The 21,802-nt window shown below is 45.8% G+C and overlaps 1 protein-coding gene across 1 annotated transcript; it reads left to right on the top strand.

The window, feature by feature from the left end:
* Positions 1-16,797: 16,797 nt before the first annotated feature.
* Positions 16,798-17,751, top strand: LOC123142445 (thiol protease SEN102-like). Its single transcript, XM_044561356.1, has 2 exons — positions 16,798-17,029; positions 17,219-17,751. The coding sequence occupies exons 1-2, from the start codon at positions 16,798-16,800 to the stop codon at positions 17,749-17,751; spliced, it is 765 nt and encodes a 254-aa protein (XP_044417291.1).
* Positions 17,752-21,802: the final 4,051 nt, after the last annotated feature.

The following is a 21,802-nucleotide window of genomic DNA, read 5'->3' as shown; positions in this document are numbered from 1 at the left end:
GCCGCGGGAGCCTGCTTCATCCTTCTGCTTCTTTGTGTTCTTGGCCTTGGCGTTGCTTTGGCTGTCTTGGGCTTCGGTTTTACCTCGGTTCACCTCCCCTGTTCTGCTTGGTGTGGCCGCGGGTGCGGCTCCGACTGCCCGTGCACAGGTAAAGGGGTACAAAGGTGCACCCCCTCCTTTGTACACCGACAATCCACATCCAAGGAGGAACGTTATACATACATAGAGTCACGGGCCAGGTGCTGTGATTGCTGCTCTGCTCCCCGAAAGGATTAATGCCATCTGCGCTTAAACCAAACCATATGTTCCTTGGGTCACCTGCAAACTCAGCCCGGTACTTTGTCTTGATCTTTCTCCACTGCGACCCATCAGTGGGTGCTCTCAACTACCCGTCTTTCTTACGGTCCTCTCTGTGCCATCGCATCAACTTGGCATGCTCTTTGTTTCTGAATAGACGTTTCAACCGTGGTATTATAGGAGCATACCACATCACCTTGGCAGGAACCCTCTTCCTGGGGGGCTCGCCGTCAACATCACCAGGGTCATCTCGTCTGATCTTATACCGCAATGCACGCATACCGGGCATGTGTTCAAATCCTCATATGTAGCGCGGTAGAGGATGCAGTCATTAGGGCATGCAGGTACCTTCTGCACCTCCAATCCTAGAGGGCATACGACCTTCTTTCCTGTGTACGTACTGTCGGGCAATTCGTTATCCTTTGGAAGCTTCTTCTTCAATATTTTCAGTAGCTTCTCAAATCCTTTGTCAGGCACACCATTTTCTGTCTTCCACTGCAGCAATTCCAGTACGGTACCAAGCTTTGTGTTGCCATCTTCGCAATTGGGGTGCAACCCTTTTTTGTGATCCTCTAACATGCGATCGAACTTCAGCTTCTCCTTATGACTTTCGCACTGTCTCCTTGCATCAACAATGACCCGGCGGAGATCATCATCGGGCACATCGTCTGGTTCCTCTTGATCTTCAGCTTCCCTCGTTGCAGCATCACCATATTCAGGGGGCACATAGTGTTGGAAATATGCCCTAGAGGAAATAATAAATTGGTTATTATTATATTTCCTTGTTCATGATAAATGTTTATTATCCATGCTAGAATTGTATTGATAGGAAACTCAGATACATGTGTGGATACATAGACAACACCATGTCCCTAGTAAGCCTCTAGTTGACTAGCTCGTTGATCAATAGATGGTTACGGTTTCCTGACCATGGACATTGGATGTCGTTGATAACGGGATCACATCATTAGGAGAATGATGTGATGGACAAGACCCAATCCTAAGCCTAGCACAAGATCGTGTAGTTCGTTTGCTCAGAGCTTTTCTAATGTCAAGTATCATTTCCTTAGACCATGAGATTGTGCAACTCCCGGATACCGTAGGAATGTTTTGGGTGTACCAAACGTCACAACGTAACTGGGTGGCTATAAAGGTGCACTACAGGTATCTCCGAAAGTGTTTGTTGGGTTGGCACGAATCGAGACTGGGATTTGTCACTCCGTGTAAACGGAGAGGTATCTCTGGGCCCACTCGGTAGGACATCATCATAATGTGCACAATGTGACCAAGGAGTTGATCACGGGATGATGTGAGTTACGAAACGAGTAAAGAGACTTGCCGGTAACGAGATTGAACAAGGTATAGGGATACCGACGATCGAATCTCGGGCAAGTAACATACCGATAGACAAAGGGAATTGAATACGGGATTGATTGAATCCCCGACATCGTGGTTCATCCGATGAGATCATCGTGGAACATGTGGGAGCCAACATGGGTATCCAGATCCCGCTGTTGGTTATTGGCCGGAGAACGTCTCGGTCATGTCTGCATGGTTCCCGAACCCGTAGGGTCTACACGCTTAAGGTTCGATGATGCTAGGGTTATAGAGATATTAGTATGCGGTAACCCGAAAGTTGTTCGGAGTCCCGGATGAGATCCCGGACGTCACGAGGAGTTCCGGAATGGTCTGGAGGTAAAGATTTATATGTGGGAAGTCTTATTTTGGTCGCCGGAAAAGTTTCGCACTTTATCGGTATTGTACCGGGAGTGCCGAAAGGGGTCCGGGGGTCCACCAAGGGGGTCCACCAGCCCCGAGGGGCCACATGGGCTGTAGGGGGTGCGCCTTGGCCTATATGGGCCAAGGGAACCAGCCCCAAGAGGCCCATGCGCCAAGAGATAAGATAAAAGGAGAGTCCTAAAGGGGGAAGGCACCTCCGAGGTGCCTTGGGGGGGAAGGACTCCTCCCTGGCCGCACCCTTCCTTGGAGGAAGGGCCAAGGCTGCGCCCGCCCTCTCCCTTGGCCCTATATATAGTGGGGGGAAGGGAGGGCAGCAATATACAAGCCCTGGCGCCTCCCTCTCCCTCCCGTGACACACCTCCCTCCTCCCGCAGCGCTTGGCGAAGCCCTGTTGGAATCCCGCTACTTCCACCACCACGCCGTCGTGCTGCTGGATCTCCATCAACCTCTCCTCCCCCTTGCTGGATCAAGAAGGAGGAGACGTCGCTGCTCCGTACGTGTGTTGAACGCGGAGGTGCCGTCCGTTCGGCGCTAGGATCATCGGTGATTTGGATCACGACGAGTACGACTCCATCAACCCCGTTCTCTTGAACGCTTCCGCTCGCGATCTACAAGGGTATGTAGATGCACTCCCCTTCCCCTCGTTGCTAGATTACTCCATAGATTGATCTTGGTGATGCGTAGAAAATTTTGAATTTCTGCTATGTTCCCCAACAGTGGCATCATGAGCTAGGTCTATGCGTAGTTTCTATGCACGAGTAGAACACAAAGTAGTTGTGGGCGTAGATGTTGCCAATTCTTCTTGCCGCTACTAGTCTTATCTTGTTTCGGCGGCATTGTGGGATGAAGCGGCCCGGACCGACCTTACACGTACGTTTACGTGAGACAGGTTCCACTGACTGACATGCACTAGTTGCATAAGGTGGCTAGCGGGTGTCTGTTTCTCCCACTTTAGTCGGAACGGATTCGATGAAAAGGGTCCTTATGAAGGGTAAATAGAAATTGGCATATCACGTTGTGGTTTTACGTAGGTAAGAAACGTTCTTGCTAGAAACCTATACAAGCCACGTAAAAACTTGCAACAACAATTAGAGGACGTCTAACTTGTTTTTGCAGCATGTGCTATGTGATGTGATATGGCCAGAAGATATGATGAATGATATATGTGATGTATGAGATTGATCATATTCTTGTAATAGGAATCACGACTTGCATGTCGATGAGTATGAAAACCGGTAGGAGCCATAGGAGTTGTCTTTATTTTTGTATGACCTGCGTGTCATTGAATAACGCCATGTAAATTACTTTACTTTATTGCTAAGCGCGTTAGCCATAGAAGTAGAAGTAATCGTTGGCGTGACAACTTCATGAAGACACAATGATGGAGATCATGATGATGGAGATCATGGTGTCATGCCGGTGACAAAGATGATCATGGTGCCCCGAAGATGGAGATCAAAGGAGCAAAATGATATTGGCCATATCATGTCACTATTTGATTGCATGTGATGTTTATCATGTTATGCATCTTATTTGCTTAGAACGACGGTAGTAAGTAAGATGATCCCTCACTAAAATTTCAAGAGACGTGTTCCCCCTAACTGTGCACCATTGCGAAGGTTCGTTGTTTCGAAGCACCACGTGATGATCGGGTGTGATAGATTCTAACGTTCGAATACAACGGGTGTTGACGAGCCTAGCATGTACAGACATGGCCTCGGAACACATGCGAAACACTTAGGTTGACTTGACGAGCCTAGCATGTACAAACATGGCCTCGGAACACAAGAGACCAAAAGGTCGAACATGAGTCGTATAGCAGATACGATCAACATGGAGATGTTCACCGATGATGACTAGTCCGTCTCACGTGATGATCGGACACGGCCTAGTTTGACTCGGATCATGTATCACTTAGATGACTAGAGGGATGTCTATCTGAGTGGGAGTTCAATAATCAGATGAACTTCATTATCATGAACATAGTCAAAAGGTCTTTGCAAATTATGTCATGCGCTTTAGTTCTACTGTTTAAGATATGTTCCTAGAGAAAATTTAGTTGAAAGTTGATAGTAGCAATTATGCGGACTGGGTCCGTAAACTGAGGATTGTCCTCATTGCTGCACAGAAGGCTTATGTCCTTAATGCACCGCTCGGTGTGCTGAACCTCAGCGTCGTCTGTAGATGTTGCGGAACATCTGACATACACGTTTTGATAACTACGTGATAGTTCAGTGCGTATTGCTAACGGTTTAGAATTGTGGCACCAAAGACGGTTTTGAAACGTCGCAGAACATATGAGATGTTCCGAAGACTGAAATTGGGATTTCAGACTAGTGCCCACGTCAAGAGGTATGAGACCTCTGACAAGTTTCTTAAGCCAGCAAACTAAGGGAGAAAAGCTCAATCATTGAGCATGTGCTCAGATTGTCTGAGTACCACAATCGCTTGAATCGAGTGGGAGTTACTCTCCCAGATGAGATAGTGATGGTTCTCCATAGTCACTGCCACCAAGCTAGTAGAGCTTCGTTATGAACTATAACATATCAGGGATAGTTATGATGATCCTTGAGCTATTCGCGATGTTTGACACCGCGAAAGTAGAAATCAAGAAGGAGCATTAATTGTTGATGGTTAGTAAAACCACTAGTTTCTAGAAGGGCAAGGGCAAAAGGGATACTTCATGAAACAGCAAGTCATTTGCTGCTCTAGTGAAGAATCCCAAGGTTGAACCCAAACCCGAGACTAAGTGCTTCTGTAATGAGAGGAACGGTCACTGAAGCAGTACTACCCTAGATACTTGGTAGATGAGAAGGCAGGCAAGGTCGACAGAAGTATATTGGATATACATTATATGAATGTGTACTTTACTAGTACTCCTAGCAGCACCAGGGTATTAGATACCGGTTCGGTTGCTAAGTGTTAGTAGCTCGAAATAAAAGCTGCGGAATAAACGGAAACTAGCTAAAGGTGAGATGACGATATGTGTTGGAAGTGTTTCCAAGGTTGATGTGATCAAGCATCGCATGCTCCCTCTACCATCGAGATTTGGTGTTTGCGTTGAGCATGATTGGATTATGTTTATCGCAATACGATTATTCGTTTAAGGAGAATAATGGTTACTCTATTTATTTGAATAATACCTTCAATGGTCTTGCACCTAAAATGAACCTCGATCGTAGTGATACACATGTTTGTGCCAAAATATATAAAATAGTAATGATAGTTCCACATACTTGTGGCACTGCCATTTGAGTCATATTGGTATAGAACGCATGAAGAAGCTCCATGTAGATGGATCTTTGGACTCACTCGTTTTTGAAAAGATTGAGACATGCGAACCATGTATATTGGTATATATGCATGAAGAAACTCCATGCAGATGGATCGTTTGGACTCACTTGATTTTGAATCACTTGAGACATGCAAATCATACCACATGGGCAAGATGACTGAAAGTCCTCGTTTTCAGTAAGATGGAACAAGAGAGCAACTTGTTGGAAGTAATACATTTCGATGTGTGCAGTCCAATGAGTGCTGAGGCATGCAGTGGATATCGTTATGTTCTTACTTCACAGATGATTTGAGTAGATGCTGAGTGTATTTACTTGATGAAACGCAAGTCTGAATTATTGAAAGGTTCAAGTAATTTCAGAGTGAAGTTGAAGATCGAGGATAAAATGTCTATGATATGATCATAGAGATATCTGAGTTACGAGTTTGGCACACAATTAAGACATTGTGGAAAGTGTTTCACAATTAATACCACCTGGAACACCACAGTGTGATGGTGTGTCCGAACATCATAACTGCACCCTATTGGATATGGTGCATACCATGATGTCTCTTATCAAATTACCACTATCGTTTATGGGTTAGGCATTAGAGACAACCGCATTCACTTTAAAAGGGGCACCACGCAATTCCGTTGAGACGACACCGTTTAGAGAAACCTAAGTTGTCGTTTCTTAAAAGATTGGGGCTGCGAAGCTTATGTGAAAAAGTTTCAGGCTGATAAGCTCGAACCCAAAGCGGATAAATACATCTTCATAAGAATACCCAAAATCAGTTGGGTATACCTCCTGTTTCAGATCTGGAAGCAAAAGTAATTGCTTCTAGAAACGGTTCCTTTCTCGAGGAAAAGTTTCTCTCGAAAGAACTGAGTGGGAGGATGGTGGAAACTTGGTAAGGTTATTGAACCATAACTTCAACTAGTGTGTAGCAGGGCACAGGAAGTTGTTCCTGTGGCACCTACACCAATTGAAGTGGAAGCTTATGATAGTGATCATGAAACTTCGGATCAAGTCACTACCAAACCTCGTAGGACGATGAGGATGCGTACTACTTCAGAGTAATGCGTAAACCTGTCTTGGAAGTCATGTTGTTAGACAACAATGAACCTACGAGCTATGGAGAAGAGATGGTGGGCCGATATTCCGACAAATGGTTAGAAGCCATGAAATCCGAGACAAATGGATCTTTGAGAAGAAGACGGACGTGGACGGTAATGTTACCGTCTATGAAGCTCAACTTGTGGCAAAGAGTATTTCCACAAGTTCAAGGAGTTGACTACGATGAGATTTTCTCATCCATAGCGATGCTTAAGTCCGTCGGAATCACGTTAGCATAAGCTGCATTTATGAAATCTGGCAGGTAGATGTCAAAAACAAGTTTCCTTACCAGTTTTCGTAAGGAAAGGTTGTATGTGATACAATCAGAAAGGTTTTGTCGATCCTAAGGATGCTAAAAGGTATGCTAGCTCCAGCAATCCTTCCATGGACTAGAGCAAGCATCTCGGAGTCAGAATATACACTTTGATGGAGTGATCAAAGTTTTTGGGTTTATACAAAGTATGTTAGAAACTTGTATTTACAATAAAGTGAGTGGGAGCGCTACAACATTTTTGATAAGTATATGTGAATGACATATTGTTGATCCGAAATGATGTAAAATTTATGGAAAGCATAAAGGGTTGTTTGAAAGGAGTTTTTCAAAGGAAGATCTGGATAAAGCTGCTTACATATTGGGCATCCAGATCTATAGAGATAGATCAAGACGCCTGATGATACTTTCAAAGAACGCACACCTTGACATGATTTTGAAAGAGTTCAAAATAGATCAGCAAAGAAGGAGTTCTTGGTTGTGTTACAAAGTGTGAGTATTGAGTAAGACTCAAGACCTGACCACAGCAGAAGAGAGAGAAAGGACGAAGGTCGTCCCCTATGCTTTAGACGTAGGCTCTACAGTATGCTATGTTGTGTACCGCACATGAAGTGTGCCTTGCCATGAGTTGGTCAAGGGGTACAATAGTGATCCGGGAATGGATCACATGACAACGGTCGAACTTATCCTTAGTATCTAGTGGACTAAGGAATTTTCTCGATTATGGAGGTGAAAAGGAGTTCGTCGTAAAGGGTTATGTCGATGCAAACTTTGACACTAATCCGGATGACTCTGAGTAGTAAACCGGATTCGTATAGTAGAGGAAGTATTTGAAATGGCTCCAAATAGCGCGTGGTAGCATCCACAAGATGACATAGATATTCGTAAAGCACACACGAATCTGAAAGGTTCAGACCCATTGACTAATAACCTCTCTCACAAGCATAACATGATCAAACCAGAACTCATTGAGTGTTAATCACATAGAGATGTGAAATAGATTGTTGACTCTAGTAAACTCTTTGGATGTTGGTCACATGGTGATGTGACCTGTCAGTGTTAATCACATGGTGATGTGAACTAGATTATTGACTCTAGTGCAAGTGGGAGACTGTTGGAAATATGCCCTAGAGGCAATAATAAATTGGTTATTATTATATTTCCTTGTTCATGATAAATGTTTATTATCCATGCTAGAATTGTATTGATAGGAAACTCAGATACATGTGTGGATACATAGACAACACCATGTCCCTAGTAAGCCTCTAGTTGACTAGCTCGTTGATCAATAGATGGTTACGGTTTCCTGACCATGGACATTGGATGTCGTTGATAACGGGATCACATCATTAGGAGAATGATGTGATGGACAAGACCCAATCCTAAGCCTAGCACAAGATCGTGTAGTTCGTTTGCTTAGAGCTTTTCTAATGTCAAGTATCATTTCCTTAGACCATGAGATTGTGCAACTCCCGGATACCGTAGGAATGTTTTGGGTGTACCAAACGTCACAACGTAACTGGGTGGCTATAAAGGTGCACTACAGGTATCTCCGAAAGTGTTTGTTGGGTTGGCACGAATCGAGACTGGGATTTGTCACTCCGTGTAAACGGAGAGGTATCTCTGGGCCCACTCGGTAGGACATCATCATAATGTGCACAATGTGACCAAGGAGTTGATCACGGGATGATGTGAGTTACGAAACGAGTAAAGAGACTTGCCGGTAACGAGATTGAACAAGGTATAGGGATACCGACGATCGAATCTCGGGCAAGTAACATACCGATAGACAAAGGGAATTGAATACGGGATTGATTGAATCCCCGACATCGTGGTTCATCCGATGAGATCATCGTGGAACATGTGGGAGCCAACATGGGTATCCAGATCCCGTTGTTGGTTATTGGCCGGAGAACGTCTCGGTCATGTCTGCATGGTTCCCGAACCCGTAGGGTCTACACGCTTAAGGTTCGATGACGCTAGGGTTATAGAGATATTAGTATGCGGTAACCCGAAAGTTGTTCGGAGTCCCGGATGAGATCCCGGACGTCACGAGGAGTTCCGGAATGGTCTGGAGGTAAAGATTTATATGTGGGAAGTCTTATTTTGGTCGCCGGAAAAGTTTCGCACTTTATCGGTATTGTACCGGGAGTGCCGAAAGGGGTCCGGGGGTCCACCAAGGGGGTCCACCAGCCCCGGGGGGCCACATGGGCTGTAGGGGGTGCGCCTTGGCCTATATGGGCCAAGGGAACCAGCCCCAAGAGGCCCATGCGCCAAGAGATAAGATAAAAGGAGAGTCCTAAAGGGGGAAGACACCTCCGAGGTGCCTTGGGGGGAAGGACTCCTCCCTGGCCGCACCCTTCCTTGGAGGAAGGGCCAAGGCTGCGCCCCCCCTCTCCCTTGGCCCTATATATAGTGGGGGGAAGGGAGGGCAGCAATATACAAGCCCTGGCGCCTCCCTCTCCCTCCCGTGACACACCTCCCTCCTCCCGCAGCGCTTGGCGAAGCCCTGTTGGAATCCCGCTACTTCCACCACCACGCCGTCGTGCTGCTGGATCTCCATCAACCTCTCCTCCCCCTTGCTGGATCAAGAAGGAGGAGACGTCGCTGCTCCGTACGTGTGTTGAACGCGGAGGTGCCGTCCGTTCGGCGCTAGGATCATCGGTGATTTGGATCACGACGAGTACGACTCCATCAACCCTGTTCTCTTGAACGCTTCCGCTCGCGATCTACAAGGGTATGTAGATGCACTCCCCTTCCCCTCGTTGCTAGATTACTCCACAGATTGATCTTGGTGATGTGTAGAAAATTTTGAATTTCTGCTACGTTCCCCAACACATAGTTGTCATCGTCCTCTTCTTCTTCGTTGTCTTCCATCATAACCCCTATTTCTCCGTGCTTGGTCCAAACATTGTAGTGTGGCATGAAACCCTTATAAAGCAGGTGGGTGTGAAGGATTTTCCGGTCAGAGTAAGATTTCCTATTCCCACATATAGGGCATGGACAACACATAAAACCATTCTGCTTGTTTGCCTCAGCCACTTCGAGAAAATTATGCATGCTCTTAATGTACTCGGAGGTGTGTCTGATACCGTACATCCATTGCCGGTTCATCTGCGTGCATTATATATAATTAAGTGTGTCAAAAACCATTACAGAACATCATGAATAGATAAGTGACCAAATTAATAGAAGTTCATCATCACATTAAAACCAAAGTACATACATAGTTCTCATTGAATAACATATAGCTCTCCAGAGCATCTAATTAAACCATACATTGAAACTCTGTAAAACATTTCAATGCAACAACAAATGCGATCATAATCGCAACCAAGGTAACAATTGATCCAACGGCATAATGATACGAAGCCTCGGTATGAATGGCATATTTTCTAATCTTTCTAATCTTCAAGCGCATTGCATCCATCTTGATCTTGTGATCATCGACGACATCCGCTACATGCACCTCCAATATCATCTTCTCCTCCTCAATTTTTTTATTTTTTCCTTCAAGTAATTGTTTTCTTCTTCAACTAAATTTAACCTCTCGACAATAGGGTCGGTTGGAATTTCGGTTCACATACCTCCTAGATAAATAAAATCTATGTCACGTTGCTCGGCAGAATTGTCATAAACATAAATGAACCAAATAGTTATAAAAGATAATATATACCACACCCGAATCATAGACAGGACGAGGGCCGACGGGGGCAGATACCAAAACCATCGCACTAAATAATAACAAGCAATAATAAAAGTAAGAAAATTAGACAAGTATCTATCTAATCATACAAGTAAGAATTATTTTTATTTTAGAAAGAAGATAATAAAAAGAGGCTCACCCCGGCGACAAGATCGGCGCGGGCGATCGACGACGGTGAAGACGGGCACGGGGCGGGACTTGACGGGTCGCTAAACCTAGACAAATCATGAGGAAAATGGAGCTTGGAGGTCGAGTTTGGAGAGGAGAAAGCTTAAGTAGTGTGGCTCGGGCATTTCATCGAACACCTCATGTGCATAGGAGGTGAGCTAGAGCATCACAAAACCCTTCCCTCGCCGGCCAGAAAAAACAAAGATGTGGAGTGCTTTGCTCGTGGGCGAGGGGTATATATAGCCACATCATTGGTCACGGTTCGTGGCTGGAACCGGGACTAAAGGCCACCCTTTGGTCCCAGTTCCAGCCACGAACCGAGACCAATGGATGTGGGCCAGGAGCGAGGCCCATTGGTCCCGGTTCGTGTCTGGAACCGGGACAAAAGGGTCCAGACGAACTGGGACCAATGCCCCACGAGGCCCGGCCGCCCCTGGGCGCACGAACTGGGGCGTATGCCCACATGGGTCCCGGCTCGTGACTGAACCGGGACTAATGGGTTGGCCAGGCCTGAACCAAAGCCCTGTTTTCTACTAGTGCAACCTCTCCCGCTCGTTGTTGGTGAAAGTGATGGACGTCAACACGGCCCCACAAAATGGGCTAGCTTGTCGCCGATAACCTCACGAGGGAGTACTGTATGAAGACAAACCCACTCTGTGCATGTGGCCCAAGTATGTATATGGAAGTGGTGTGTGTGGTGTTTGAATACCCAATGCGCAAATTTGATGTGGCACCATGCTTTGGAACCGTAAAATCCCCACACTGAGCGAGGGTTCACGACGCGTAGCATGCGCTCAAACTTAATTAGGCTTGGAATGGTCGACCTACTATACGGTAACTCGAAGCAAAGAAGAAGAATCCACCCTGGTAACTTTTCTCGTCGTTGGTCGAAATGATGGATGTCCACGCGGGCCCACGAATATATATAGGCTTGCCACCCATAAACAAGCGAGTGAGAGTGTGTCCAAAGACAACCATTGCATGCGTGTGTCCCGAACATATTTATGGAGGTGTGTGATGCATGCATATGTGTTGAATACCCGACCCAATGCACAACATTGAAAATCGCAGAGGTCCCAACACTGAGCAAGAGGTCATTCATGACGTGTCGTGTGCTCGCCCCCCCCCCCCCCCCCCCCCGACTTCGATCCAGCGGGATGGATTCATGTGTACACGTGCGCTATTATATATATATATGTAATCTCACATCATGAGACAAGCAAAAAATCAATCCCCTCCTAAGTCAAATTAGTTAACCTCTCTCGCGATGTCGGTGAAAGTGATGGACCAAGCGGGCCGACAGATGGAAGCATCGCCGATAACCTCGTGAGTGAGTGCCATATATAGGACAACAACCATCGCACAACTTTGTTGTGGCATTTGCCTCAACAACCACGTGTGCCAGAACATATATATGAAGAGGTGTGTTGTGATGTTTTGAATACATAATGCACAACTTTGATGTGGCATTTGCCTCAAAAACCGCAAAGTCCCCACACAGAGTGAGGTTCACGAGGCTCAAGCAATACAACAACGATTTAGCCAATCTACCTCTCTATGCATACTACATGGTATCAGCCTAATCTCGATCAAAACCCGAGACATCACCACCGCTTCCGCATCGCACCACCCATGCACGGTCCATCTCCATGATCGCCACCGCGAGCCGCGCCGCCCGTACCTAGGGTTCGTCCGCTTGTATTGATCGGCTGCCCGAGAGAGTCGATTTCCTAATCCCTTGATCCATGTTTTTCTCTCTCACGCCGGTCACCTTGATCAGTGCTTATTTTTCATTTCCCGATCTAAGATCGGTTTGTCGCTCACCGACGATCATCGATCGTGCACCTCTACTTCGACTTCAGTATCCACTCGACTAGCCACTTCGACACGGCAGCCTCGCGCGACATGGGGCGTCCTTTGACCAGTCGTTCTCCACCGCCGACGTTGTCATGATTGGATCGGGACCCTCCATCAACCTTTATCCCGCTCGGGTACATCAAGCTACTGGGCCCTAGTGCTGCCATGCACATGATGCGTCGGCTGGTTGCATATGTGTTGCGTTACTCCGTGCTCTGCTCAGGCGTGGGCCGCGTGCACGGGCCGGGCGTTCGCATGTACGTTCGGGCGTCATTTTGGTGGCTCGGCCCCTTCTTAACATCCCTGACCTTGCTCGCGATCGGGCTGATCATCAACCCACCCACGCTCCCCCATCTGCTCCATGCGGCCGCCCTAGCGAGTCGCTTGCACATGGCTCTGCAGGTCCCATGAAGATCGTCCACGAGTCGAGCGCGCCCCTCCACCAATCGAGTAACAGACCGCTGCTGCATCGCTCCATCAGGCCGCATTGTGGCCGCTATGTGGTTCTCCCCGTGGCTGCACCAACCCACGTGTTGCCGCTGGGTCTCTCCTTTGGGCCATAAGGCCGTGGCAGGCGGTCCACGCCGCTGCCCCGAGGTCGTCTCCACGGCTGCACCAATCCGCGTGCTGCCGCTTTGTCGCCCTTTCGGGCTATAGCACTACGGCGCGTGGTCCACGTCGCCGCCCTGAGGCCATCCCTGTGACAACGTGTTGGGTCGCGCCTGTGAGCCATAGCGCCGCGGCGCGCGGTGCATGCCACCACCCGAGGACTTCCCCACCTTCGCCCCGACCCGCATGCTGCCATTGCATCGCCCTTGATGTCGTAGCGCCACAGCACATGGTACACTCCGCTGACCGCGCCGTCGCCTTCTATGTGGTATACTGCACGCCGCATCCCTACGCATGGTAACTCCACTGTCTACACTCGGTGTTTGCCACACTATTGGGTTCCTCCTCGGCTACTTCGAGCACCGCCACCGCGCTCCTACCGGCGACCGATGTGGCCTCCACGGGCTGCCTCTGGTTCTGCCACCAACTTCATCGTCCACCTCTTTGCCTTCGTCCTGCACCAAGCTCATCACCAATGTCACCGTCATCTTCCCCGACCATAGCGGCTGACATCGGCACCTTCTAGCCCACGTCGACTGGCGCCGCAGCTATCTTTGAGTCCTCCACTATTGGCCCCTTTGACAACGTACAGCTCATGTAGGTCCAAATCTACGCATGCCCGGTGCTGGCAACACCTATGTGTGCCTTTGTCCACGACGTGTGCCTAGGCTTGGCAAGCCTGGTGCGGCGCCTCATCAATATTGGCTTCGTCCGTCTATGCATGCCCGGTGTTGGCAACCCCGATGCGTGCCTTCATCCATGACGTGTTCTGGGCTTGGCAAACCAAACGTGACGCCTCGTCAACACCTACTTCCCGGCGCACCACTTTGGAGTGCCCATGTCTAACTCGGCGCATCCTTGCGCCCGCGGCTCCACGGGGAGTGCCTTTAGACCAGCCATCCCGACTTGACATCAACTAGGGTGTCCCTCGCACGGCTATCTCGACCATGGTTATAGCACCCTATGCTGTCAGCTACCTCGGCAATGGCACAAAGGGCTACCGCCTTGCTTGATCAACCTCATCTGTTTCCTCTCCCGCCATATTTTCCGTGATGCATCGTCCGTTACGACTGTGGGGGATGTCTGTCGGCTTCCCTTTGAATTCTTCTCCAGTCTCACCGTCTATGTCGCTACCGTTGTGACCGCGGGGGGTGTTGAGTATCCTGGTTGTTTAGGAAACGTAGGATATTTCAGGATTTGTTCTAACTTTTTTTGTACTTCACGATGATCGTGTAGTCCTATATATATGCCCACAAGGCTCAAGCAAAACAACAATGATTCCACCAATCTCCCTCTCTATTCCTTCCACAAGAAACATCCAAGAAACGTGTGTCTGTGTAGTAATATATCATACGTGGTACATCTCATCAATCATCACAGTGTAAATCAGCAGCAGCCATAGGCACACAAATTATCTTAAATACTAAAAAAATCAAACATATTTAAACTCCAAATTAAGCTATTGTTGTTCCGAAACAGATTAGAATCTACTTAAGTTTCAAAACTATATTCTGAATTAATTTAAGGTGACTTGCACATACTTTGTGCTTTCATTTAATCTATTAAAGTGGAAATTTAAAATATTGTTTTACAGTTTATATGGTGGATAAATTATTGGATTTAACTTTAGGGACAAATAATTTTATGCCCCTAGTTGGGTCACACTCGGCAGTTTTACCCCTAGTTCTCAAAAACCCTCGGTTCTGCCCAAGCCACTTTGCTCCTCTTATGATTTTTCCCTTTGACTGTCACTTTGAAAACTTCATAAAAAATTCATACTAACTAAGAAAAATGCAAACAAGATATCAATAGTTTCAAAAAAAGACACCTATATGTGCATGTCATTTGCATCAAGACAGAAGTGTTGGAAAGTTCCCATCTCGGTTTGAGCTCATATGATCTCACCATGAATAGTAAAATCTGAACAAATTGAAAACTAACAAAAATTTCCATTTTTTCTTGTGGGAAACACTAACAAATATTTTGAGTTCTTGCAAAGTTTCATCTGGGAATAAAATCCATGGAAGTCGTGGTAAAGAAACATAATCAGCACTCTAAAATGATTTTGTTTTGGAGGATAAAATTATTTTTGGCCACGAACTCCACGAATTTTGTTCCGATGAAACTTGGCAAAAATTTAAAACATGGTAGATGTTTTCCACCAAAAAATTATTAAAAAAATAAAAAAAATTCTTCAGATTTTACTATTCAGGCTGAGATCATATGAGCTCAACTGAGATGGGGACTTTGCAACACCTTTGTCATGAATGAAAATGACATGCATAGATAGTCGATGTTTTTCTGAACATGTTGATATCTTATTTGCATTTTTCTGAGTTATTGTGAATTTGTTATGTAGTTTTCGAAGTGACGGTCAAAAGGCAAAAGCATAAGAGGAGCGAAGTATTTTGGGCAGAACGGCTATGTGTGACCCAACTAGGGTCATAAAATTAATTATCCGTTAAATTTATTATGAATTTTGAAATGACATTAAGATCATTTTGAAGTTCATATTCGATAAAAAACACTCCAAATAAATAATAATTGCAGCATAATATAGATTCTAATTATGTATTATTCGGAAGAAGAATACGGAGCCACCTGAACTACCCGAGGAGGTTTAATTAAAAGCTCGCAGGGTGAATACGCCGCCGAGCTAGGTATGTCACCACGCGGATGCTCTAGCAAGGTTGAGCCGGTGGCTAGGGAGTAGCCACGAGGACCGCTATGAAGGCCACTAGCTCCAAGGGCAGTAAGTGACAACACGATTTGGGCACCATTGTTGCAATGGGGGAGGGCGTGGGGTTATGGGGTCTTGAGTCATGCTTACTGTGCTAAGGTTATCTGATATTTTTCTTGTTCCATTGCAACGCACAGGCATGTTTGCTAGCGAGATTAGCACAGATGATGAAGGTAATAAACAAAAGCTTCAAAGAAGAGAGTACGGTGAATTATATATTCTCCCTTTGCAATGCACGGGCATGCTTGCTAGTAATTATAAAATATCTTCATTGATTTAGTAAATGGAGAGTTTGGTGTTATAGTTAGGCTTGTGTAGACGTTGCAAATAATTTGGGTGCGTCCAAAATCTCACAGTGAAGTCGTTTCTGATGGTTCGCGGTTGAATCTCGATCCAGAATAGAGCAAGAGAGAAGAGGTTTATTTATTCATCATTTAATAAAATGGCAAAATAAAATATTCAAGTTAATTATTTAATTATGGAAATGAATTGTTAATTTAGGAAAAGCCTCTGGGCGTTACAATTTATTCTGCAACTCTTAGGAACGGGAGTTGAGAATATTTGTACCCTTATGCGTGTGTGCGTGCTCGCGTGCGTGTGTATGTAGATAGATAGATAGATAGATAGATAGATAGATAGAGATAGAGATAAAGATAGAGATGGAGATATAGAGATAGAGATAGAAAGATTCGATGTGTGCTAGATATGAACAAATATCTCGAACAGTTACTACTAAATTCACCATGTAGCTCCAAATTTTCTAGTGGCGACCTTTCCTGTGGTTCGGTCTACTACTTCAGCATTTCCGAGTTAACCGGGTATACACAATAAATTCCCCATGCACCACGAGAATTCTGCTATATAAGGAGGACCAAAGCTACATAGCACACTCCACACTAGCCTGATAGCTACGTAAGACACTCAAAGCAACCATTTAGAACATACAATGTCAAGAGCAATTGCAACAATGTTACTCATGGCCATCATGCTTGCTGCCACTACACCGAGGACAAGCACCATGGACATCACAGATAGGGACTTGGCGTCAGAGGAGTCCCTATGGGCACTATACGAGCGCTGGTGCGAGCATCACAATGCCGGGCGCAACCTCAGCGACAAGGCCCGGCACTTCAAAGTGTTCAAGGAGAACGCTCGCATGATCCATCAATTCAACCAAGGTGACACACCCTACAAGATGAACCTCAACCTCTTTGGTGACATGACCGATGAGGAGGTTGACCACATGTATGGTAGCTGCTCCAACCTTAGGTCAGACAGCGGGAAGCGACGCCAAGACTGGTTCACACACGGAGACGTTACCGTGCCTGACAACTTCCCAATGCATGTGGACTGGCGCATGAGAGGCTACGACCAACGGCCACCGGCGGTGACAAATGTGAAGATGTAATGAGGGTGCGGGGCTTGTTGGGCCTTTGCAGCGACAGCAGCAATGGAGGGCATCAACTCCATCAGGACTAGGAACCTGGTGTCATTGTCTGCGCAACAGCTGATAGACTGCGACAAGGGAAGTTTCGGCTGTCGTGGCGGCTACGTGTCATCGGCCTTCAAGTACATGATCAAACACCGCGGCATTGCCACAGCTACTAACCACCCATATGTTGCCCATGAGCATGACTACTGCTTGATGCCGAAGCGGAAACATGTCGTCACCATCGATGGCTTTAAAGAGGTGCCGCCAAATGATGAGATGGCGTTGCTGCAGGCAGTGGCGGCCCAACCTGTCATTGTGGCTGTCGACCCGAAGGCCTTCCAGCGCTATGGAGGAGGTGTCTTTGTGGGTCCCTGTGGGACAAATTGGACCCATACAATGACGGTGGTCGGCTATGGCACCACCCATGATCATGACCCCAAGAGACGCATGCAATACTGGATCATAAAGAATTCGTGGGGGGCAAAATGGGGTGAAAACGGCTACATCCGCATGGTGCGCGGAGCTGGTTCCTCCAAGTAGGGCTTGTGTGGCATCCTGATGGAAGCTTCGTACCCAGTGAAAAAATAGTAACAAAGGTGGGAATGATATCATGAAGATAATTCAATGACAGTCTATCTAATAATCAAACTGGTGCACATGTGTGTAACCATATGATTTACATTCAATGAACAGCTAGATTTACTATTGACCAGAAGATAAGGTGCATAAATTTCCGGAAAAGTCAAACATATGTATGTTTGATGAGGATTCTAGAATAAAATGTGAAGATCCGCAATAAAAATAAATAAAATATAAAAATACATTTCATAACAGGTCTGATTATAAAAATGTGGTATTATAGATATTAATACTTCTAATTTTTTTGACAAATATGCACAAGTTTGACTTTTCAGAAGATAATAGAGCTTATATTTGGACTAGGGGAGTACTACATATAAAAACACTAGTTTGGTGAATCCAAATGATCTGAGCCATCCAACCACCTATACCCAACGTCTCACACTACACCAATGGTGTATTCATCACAACATCAATAATTTTGAAACCTGTTAATTACATTAATCATAATAAAAAATGACATTAATTGCATTAAGCACAATAAATCTTGGAATCAACATTAATTGCAGTTAATCTTGGATACTATCAAATTGGATGTTCGTGCACGTACACGGTTACTAGTGAAGACATAATGTAGACTAGTGTTCTTTGCTAGGTAGTGCAATGTCGTTGTTTGTACAGTTTGATCTATGTTTCCACATTTAGTTGTTTCTTTTAAACTTTTAGGTTGCTTGGCCCACTCGCTAGACTCTACTCTCCTTTTCGCTAATGAAATGAACATCTGTGTATGTTATCCTCAAGAAAAAGCAGCTTCACCTTGGGTCCCACTTCTAGAGAAGATATAACAACACCCCACATATGTAAAATGCATAATGAAACATCTTGATGCTTCTTCTCTGGGAACTACAACACTTAAAATGGCAAAAAAATGTACAAATTGTTAGGTGAATTTTGATGAAGCAGGAATGTCCAAGAGATGCTATGTGCACTGACTTCGTGTCCAAAAAGTTGGATTCGCAGTCTAGCTGGGAGGACTAATTTAAATATGCATGACCATCTCCTTTGTTGCTAGGTAACTATCACCACAAATGAGAGTACCAATGGGTTAATGTAACGGGCGGTTGGATGCACAAATCAACCTATAGCTATTAAGCGTACATACCTTTCTCCCGATAAAGGGCACACTCATCAACTGGTTACAACGCAAAATAAGTGTACACACGTTCTCTGTGTACAACCAACATGAAAAACACACAATATAAAAAGAAAGCATGGCAAATGCTTATGTCGAGGGTGGAAGTCCTATTTTCTAGACTATGCCGCCACCCATGTTGGGTAAGAATCTCTCTAGCCATCTGCTCTAACCACGTACGCATTGCCGTGAACATCGATCAATACTCCATTATATGTAGCGTAGACAACGTACAAAGCCAATGCTTATAACGGTAGATAACCTGTAAGGGAGATGAAGTTTTACTATTAAGAATATATCATTTTAACATAGCAAAAGCGACCATAGTAAGAGAAACGCTCCCACCCTTATTAGTGTACTAAACTTGTTAGCTATACCATCGAGCCAGTGACCATATATAGTAGCAACTTGATGGATACGAATTGGATGCTATTTGACTGATTTACAATGTTGAACGCGTGAAAATTGCACTAGAAGAAGAGAATTATTTAGTCTCATCAAGAGCACAAAAACAATACTTCTTGCTTTCCAACCAATTATGATGCATGAGGTTCTCCTTTGTTAGTACAACTCCACAACGATGGTACCACATAAAAATCTTAACATTAGTGATCTATATTTTCACTCGAGTCTCCAAGTGCAAAAGCACCTTATACATGGAGTCGACTGTGAAAGACCCATTTCGCTTTGTTCATCCCATCCTTGCTTCAGGTGCATCGAATCCAAATGGACTAGAAGATTGTGCAAGGGCAGAAGGCGGCGGCCAAGCAAATCCTACCAAAAAGATATATCCAATGGGAAGGAGCTTAGAACTTGCACAAGAGTATCATCCTTATTGCAAGCAATTTAGTACGATGTTGGATAGTGTTCCGGATAGTAGAGTTTCCCAATAACTTCTCCCCCCAGAAGAAAATATCAGCATTATCCTCGAACATGAACGAACGAAAATGAAAAAGATCTCTCTTTGCCGCCAAGGGTCATGCCCAAAAATGTGATCCCCAGGCTTCCAACTTTCTTGAGACATAGCTTTCCGGACTAAATACTTTTTGTGCAAGATGGTTTGCCATACACTATCCTCGGTAACAAGCTAGTAAAACCATTTACTAAGTAAGTCATTAGCTTATTTTATGGTTGCTGGAGGCAACTTTGCGCTGTAGTATATAAGTTGGTGCAATAAACTAGTCTTTGTATAGGGTAAGAACCGGAACAAGAAGTACTAAAATAGCATTTTAATTGTTGGCAAAACCTAGTAGCTCCTGAGATTCCAGAGCGTTTAACAATGTTGGATACCTCCCAGGATCTAACATTTGGCAAAACCTATTTTTCTTACGTGTGAAATATAGGCTACGAATACCATATGGTGCCGAAGGGAGGAAACATGAGGCACGATCTCACATTGCCACATCCCCCCCCCCCCCCCCCCCCCCCAGCGGCATAAAAAGTTCTTAATTTGTCCATGCAATCTCCGTTTGCATTAACACTTTGGTACTCGTGTCCATTTGCATTCTTCCCTATAAGTAAAGGAGATAGTCATGTATACTTAAGCTACAGCTTTGTGTGTCCTCTCTGCTAGACAGGGAGTCCAACTTTATGGAAATGGAAGAAGTGCACATAGCGTTGCTCAGACATTAGTGCTTCATCGAAACTCACCTAACAACTTTTCCTCTCAGTTTTAATTTTCAAATAACATCTAGAAGTTGCATTATACATTTTACACATGTGACTTACATGACTGGTGCTATACTCTAGATGAAAGTGCAAATTTTGACCTTATGGTGAGATCCTCGTTTATGGGTCAGGCAAAGTGTTTTCAAGCAACTCATTCATCAAGATTAAAAGAAGATTAATGGTGTGAGGCTAAGAAAATGGTGTCAAGCATAGAGATACTAGACACGTGCACCTAATGTGTTGCATAGCACAAGGGATTCACGCGAACGCTAGGCGCCGGCGCACCGGCCGAAAGTTTCGGCCGGTCCCGCCCCTGCCGTTTGATGCGAGCCGCTTGGCCAATGGATCTCGGCCAAAAAAGAAAAACGATTCGCCCACGTCTTCTTCTTCCTCAGGTTGGATCTGCAACTCCCGCTCAGGATCCTCGTCACCGCGCCTGCAGTCCCCTCCGGTGGCCGTCCTTGTCGCCGGCCGTCCTTGTGGTCAGTCCCTACCCTCGCCGGTCGTCCTCGTGGTCGGTCCCCACCCTCGCTGGCCGTTCTCGCCGTTGAATGGATGTAGTCAAAAACTACCTCAATCCATGCAACAGCTGCGCCTGCGGTTGCAGCTCCACCGGCGACGGTTATAGCTCCCCTCTGGTTGTAGCTCCATCGCCGCCCCTCGCCGCTCGCTGCACGGAAATTGCGTCGGCGACGACCACCAGTTAGCCAACGCCATTGAATGGATGTAGCAAAAAACTTCACCGCTAGTAGCAAAAATAAACTACGAATGCAGCAAACATCAAACACCGTCGCCGTCTTCGCGAGGTCGCAACTCCGCCTTACATGGATGTAGCAAAAAACTTCAGCGGTAGTAGCAAAAATCTACTACGGTTGCAGCAAAAATCGTCGTTGTCATCATCGCATGGTCGCAGCTCCGCCTGATGGATGTAGCAAAATACTTCGCTAGTAGTAACAAAATCCAACTACGGTTGCAGCTTCTCTTTGCTACGCAGTTCCATTGAAGCTTTTCTGTCTATGGTTGAAGCTTTTTTCAACAGCTGTTGAAGCTGTTCTAGGTGACGGTTGCAACACTAGTATACGCGGGTGCATCCAGCCATGGCGGCCGGCGAGGGAGTGCCTCGACGCCGGCGATGGAGGTCGTGGTCGGCCA

Source organism: Triticum aestivum, chromosome 6D (genome assembly GCF_018294505.1).
Source record: "Triticum aestivum cultivar Chinese Spring chromosome 6D, IWGSC CS RefSeq v2.1, whole genome shotgun sequence".
Lineage (NCBI taxonomy): Eukaryota > Viridiplantae > Streptophyta > Magnoliopsida > Poales > Poaceae > Triticum > Triticum aestivum.
Note: the sequence above shows the minus strand (reverse complement) of the source record. Positions and strands in the feature narration are given on the sequence as shown.